The sequence below is a fragment of the Triticum dicoccoides genome, chromosome 6A (genome assembly GCF_002162155.2).
Source record: "Triticum dicoccoides isolate Atlit2015 ecotype Zavitan chromosome 6A, WEW_v2.0, whole genome shotgun sequence".
Classification (NCBI taxonomy): Eukaryota; Viridiplantae; Streptophyta; class Magnoliopsida; order Poales; family Poaceae; genus Triticum; species Triticum dicoccoides.
Window position 1 is genome coordinate 142,607,153 of NC_041390.1, and position 5,245 is coordinate 142,612,397.

At 49.8% G+C, this 5,245-nt stretch overlaps 1 protein-coding gene across 1 annotated transcript; it reads left to right on the forward strand.

Annotated features, from left to right (window-relative positions):
- The first annotated feature begins 1,337 nt into the window (after positions 1 to 1,337).
- On the forward strand, positions 1,338 to 4,340 carry LOC119316314 (squamosa promoter-binding-like protein 5). Its single transcript, XM_037590622.1, has 3 exons — positions 1,338 to 2,241; positions 2,653 to 2,822; positions 3,768 to 4,340. The coding sequence occupies exons 1-3, from the start codon at positions 1,496 to 1,498 to the stop codon at positions 4,196 to 4,198; spliced, it is 1,347 nt and encodes a 448-aa protein (XP_037446519.1). The 5' UTR covers positions 1,338 to 1,495; the 3' UTR covers positions 4,199 to 4,340.
- The last annotated feature ends 905 nt before the right edge of the window (positions 4,341 to 5,245 follow it).

Below are 5,245 nucleotides of genomic sequence, written 5' to 3' on the forward strand. Positions count from 1 at the left end.
GCTTCTCGTCTGGTCTTGTCCTGAAGCTTCTACCGTTTGGTACAGATTTCCTGCAGAACCAAAAACAAGCAGAAAACAGCAACTTGCACTAGGCATTGAGTTAATAGGTTAGTCTCCTAAAAATGATATAAAATTGTATAAAAAATCCAAGATTGATAATATAATAGAATGAAGTAAAAAAATAGATACGTTGGAGACGTCCACCACCGCGAGGGCTGCCGCCGTCTCCCGCGCCTGCTGCCTCACAAGGCGGGCGACCATCTCCTCCTCAGGGCCGCGTGGGATGAGCTCGGGGTCGACGGATCTAGAGGTGCAAGACTCGGATCCGCTGCCCGACATGCCGGGGACGGCCGGAGATCGCCGGACGGGAGTTTGAATGGCGGAGGAGAGTGCAGTGAAGCGGTTAGGGTTTGGTCCGACGAATGGATGAAAAGGAATAGACGTGGGGTCGGGTGGGCTAGCGTGGACCGGGTCCGACGTGGCGGACACGCCCGAGCGTCCCCTTATCCGCCCCAGATTTGGGCTAGATATAAGAGATGTCGGTCAGCCTGGCGTTTGAGATCCGTTTAAGACGTTCGTGTGGGTTGAATTTTTGTGACCAGGTCGTTCGTCCGCACATTTAGGCTGGTCATAGTGGAGAGTAACTTAGACTAGTAACATACATATGTTACTAGTCTATGTTACTACCTTCATAGTGGGTAGTGTCATAGGTGTGGTAACATAGTTGCCTTCATTTATTACTTTGTAGACTCATTATGCATTGGAAACCGCTATGTGATGGTAACATATTATGTTACTCTATTTGCCTCTCTCCTCATTAACTACTTGCCACATCACCAATTTTATTTATTACTTTGTAGACTCATTATGCATTGGAAACCGCTATGTGATGGTAACATATTATGTTACTCTATTTGCCTCTCTCCTCATTAACTACTTGCCACATCACCTGGTCATAGTGGGAGTAACATAGGTAGTAACATAGATGCCACATAAGCAAAATTGGTGATGTGGCAAGTAGTTAATGAGGAAAGAGGCAAATAGAGTAACATAATATGTTACCATCACATAGCGGTTTCCAATGCATAATGAGTCTACAAAGTAACAAATGAAGGCAACTATGTTACCACACCTATGACACTACCCACTATGAAGGTAGTAACATAGACTAGTAACATATGTATGTTACTAGTCTAAGTTACTCTCCACTATGACCAGCCTTAGAACGGGTTCGAGGCGTCCCAGCGTGGATGCTGGAGTTGAGATTTAGGTGGGGTCGTTTGCGCGGATAAAGGACGGGAGAAGGCCAAGAGCCCAAGAGATGCCATCATTGCCTCTCTCCTTCTCCGGCCTCCACGACCTTTTTAGCCTGAAGGCACGCACAACCGTTCCTGCTGCACAGACACATACTCCGGCGGTCCGGCCTCTTTCTTTCTTACCCATCAGTCAGGCCGCGCGTCACCACCTTTCTCATCCGCGCTCGGAATAGCCGGCCATGATGAGCAGCAGGCTAAGCGGCGGCACGATGGCACCGGTTAGCGACATGGCCGACTTCGGTTGCGCTCCCATGCAGTCCTACCCCAACTTTGAGCCGGCCGGCATGGTTATGCCCGGGGACCGGCAGCCGCCCTTCCAGCACCACCACCTCTACGACAGCCTCGACTTCAACGCCGCTGCATTCTCGTTCCAAGACCCGGTCGCGCTCTTCTCCAGCGGCTCGGCGTTCAGTAACCAGCTCCAGCAGCCGTTCCTCCAGACGCAGGTCACCACGCCGACGATGGCGTCGTCGTCGCTGCTGCAGGCGCCGATGATGACCCTTCCGGGTATGCTGACGTCTTCCTCGGCGTCGCCGGTGGACGCATGCACCTTCGGTGGCGGCGGCAGTGCTGGGTTCCTGAAGCGGGAGGAGGGCGGCCCCTTCTCAGACGTCGGCGGTGGGGGGAGGATCGGGCTGAACCTCGGCCGCAGGACATACTTTTCCCCGGCGGACGTGCTGGCCGTGGACCGCCTGCTGATGCGCTCCCGCTTCGGCGGAGCCGGCGCAATGGGCATGCTGGGGCTGGGGCTCGGCGCCGCCGCCCACCACCACCAGACCCCGCGGTGCCAGGCTGAGGGCTGCAAGGCCGACCTCTCCGCCGCCAAGCACTACCACCGCCGCCACAAGGTCTGCGAGTACCACGCCAAGGCCACCACAGTCGCCGCCTCTGGCAAGCAGCAGCGCTTCTGCCAACAATGCAGCCGGTATGTACGTTTATCCTCTGCCATGGGTGGATCGTTGATGCATGCGAAGCTTTGCTAGCAGACGAAAAAATCAGCAGTAGAAAGGCTGCGAGCTTTCGATCTAGTGGCATTGACGCTAGCAGCTATATGCACTGATCATATCATTCATGTCAACATGTCATATATCAGAAATGGCGCACATCAGATCAGATCTTGTTCCTCTGAGCGTATCGGCATCTGCATCCCTTTGTCCAATGTACTACTAGCACGCCCATCATGGCATTGCAGTGGAGTTCGATCAGATACCTAAACCTAGTCTGTGTAGATACATCATACATGGCGTGTATTACTTACAACGGTAGACATGTATATACCCAAGATCCGGTTGTGTGAATATAACTGGTTCTTGTTTGGGTACGTTTGTTGGGCTAGGTTTCATGTGCTCGCTGAGTTTGACGAGGCCAAGAGGAGCTGCCGGAAGCGGCTCACGGAGCACAACCGGCGCCGCCGAAAGCCTGCCGGCGCGCAGGGCAAGGATTCGCCGCCGCCTTCCAAGAAGGCAGACGCTAGCATCACCAGCTCATACACCGGCGATCACAAGAGTAAGACCACTCCTCTGATACATGTATAGACTTAAACACTGGATATATGCTTATTATTGGCTTTTTTAAAGCTTGATCACTTTAAGAAGTTGTGTTTTGATTTTCGGCCGCAAAATGTGGATTTCGGCCGAATTTCGGTCATCTCGGCTTGAGGCGAAAAGTATATGTAGGCCGAAATTACTCAAATTTGGTAAATTTTGGTCAAATTTAAGTCAAATTGCAGTCAAAATTTAATCAAATTTCAGCCGAAAATTTTGAAAATGGCCGAAATTCGGCCATCTCGGCCTAGGGCGAAAAAAAGCTCAAACCAAAAATCAAAACACAGGCCAGTAAGCTAGCTAGCTACCTAGAAACTCCTGAAACTTTGTTAGAGCTTAGTGGGTAATTTGAACTAAAAGCATGACACTTCTTTTGCAACAAGGGAACATTTCAATAACGTATACCAAGTAAAGAACACAACAAAAACAGTTTGCCTAATTCTTAATTGTCCGAAAATTTAGTAAATCTATTTTGTCTTGAAATGGCACATCACTGGGCTAACCTAATAATGTACTCCGTAGCATCTTAAGTGTGTAACTGAAGTAAGATATAACTGTAGTTTTGACGGTGCACTTCAGCACTTGGCTGCAGTACACACCGGTAATTCTATGTGCCAGCAAGCACGTTACAACGTTCGGTTGGATAGAAACTAGTACTAGTACACGACATGACATGCCTAGATGCTACTTCTACATTTTGGTCGGTCGATCTGACGTACGTACCTACTAGGAGTACTACTCAGCTCAATTAACATGATGTTCATACGATGGCGCCAAAACATCTTATACGTACATACGTAGGTGTACCATCGTACTATACACTAGACGGTAGGTGCAACTCCTGCTACATACATGTGGCAGTCACATCTTGCCGTCTTGTCTGACGCCGCGACGTGTATATGATCAGTCAACAAGTCGACGACGGGGGCGGCCTTCTCGCCGAGCGCCGGTGGCTTCAGCTGCCTTCAGCAGCAGCAGCAGCAGCATGAGATCGACAACGGCGGCCAGTCGAGCAACGCCACGCCGACTAACCTGTCCCTGGCGGCGCCACCGCCACCGCCGCCGCCTCAAGACGACGCCGGCTTCGGCGCCGGCCTTGACACCATGCTGCTGATTCAGCAGCAAGGGCCCGATGAACAGGAGGAGGAGGAGGAGCAGCATTTCATGATGACCTCTCTCGTGCAGTCGCATCGCCAGCAGCAGCAGCACGGCGACAGCGGCAACATCTTATCGTGCTCGACGACGTCGCCGTCGGATCAGCGTCGCCATCAGAACGACGGCGACAGCTGCTGCAACGGCAACAGCATGCAGCATTTCTTTGAGGTGGAGTTCATGTAGCACGATGCATGCATGCACTGCATGAATGAACCTGGCCTAGCCTAGCCTAGAGGTGGTTTGACTGCATTATCGTGAGGTGTGTGTGCATGAGGTGAAAGAGAAAACAAGCTGGTTGCATGCACTAGGCTGTGCATGGAGTATAGCTACTAGGGTACGTAGGCGTGCAGGCTTTTTCTTTCCAGATTTAATTTCCTGACCTTTTCTGCATACTGTGTTTTTACTTGTACTTTTCTCAGTGTTACCCTCTTACAAGGGGGAATAGTGTATGTACTCCTGTAATTATGTTAGTATGCATGCTAACACTATATGTTAGCCTCCTCTTCTTTGATAAGCCATGTTTTGTTTCCTTTTATTAATATATTTATGTTATTGCAAACCTGTTGAGGATTCTAGTGGATTTAATATATGTTATTACAAAGCCATACTGACAGCTATATGTTATTGCAAAGTTTATACTCCCTTCGGTTGGGTTTATACGCGGGACATGAGTTTTTAGGTCTTCGATTTGACTAGAAAAAATGTATTATATTTTACAAAAATAATCTTTGGATTCATCGTCAAATAAAGTTTCTCACCATACATTTTTTGTGGCATATTATACATTTTCGAAAACACTAACGTCCACATGTGTAGGAGTCTGGCAACTCACCCACAGGCATGGATCCTCATCCAACCAATTCTACACGAATCTTGGCGCGTTCTAGTAGTTTTTGTATGCCACGTAGGACTAAGCTGGTGTGTGGGCATTCATCCGGTCGCCCACACGTCTTTTTTCATCACACGGTGGGCTGGTGTGTGGGCGTTTAGCAATTCGCCCACACACCAGTTTTCACGCACGCAGAGGGGGCTGGTGTGTGGGCGTTTAGCAATTCGCCCACACATCCATCTCCTCGCCCACACTCAAAGCTGTCAGTTGTCATGTGTTTCTGCAGGGTACATGGCAACTGCCCTAGCTTTGCTTGTAAGTAGATGGCAACTTTCTTTTACCTGAGTTGCCATGTGTTTTTGCATGGTATATGGCAACTGCCCTAGCGTGCACGTAAGCAT

Coding starts and splice junctions, on each gene's coding strand:
- LOC119316314 (XM_037590622.1), top strand. CDS start 1,496: ATGATGAGCAGCAGGCTAAGCGGCGGCACGATGGCACCGGTTAGCGAC. Junction 2,242..2,652: donor TTCTGCCAACAATGCAGCCG/GTATGTACGTTT, acceptor TTGTTGGGCTAG/GTTTCATGTGCTCGCTGAGT. Junction 2,823..3,767: donor ATACACCGGCGATCACAAGA/GTAAGACCACTC, acceptor GTATATGATCAG/TCAACAAGTCGACGACGGGG.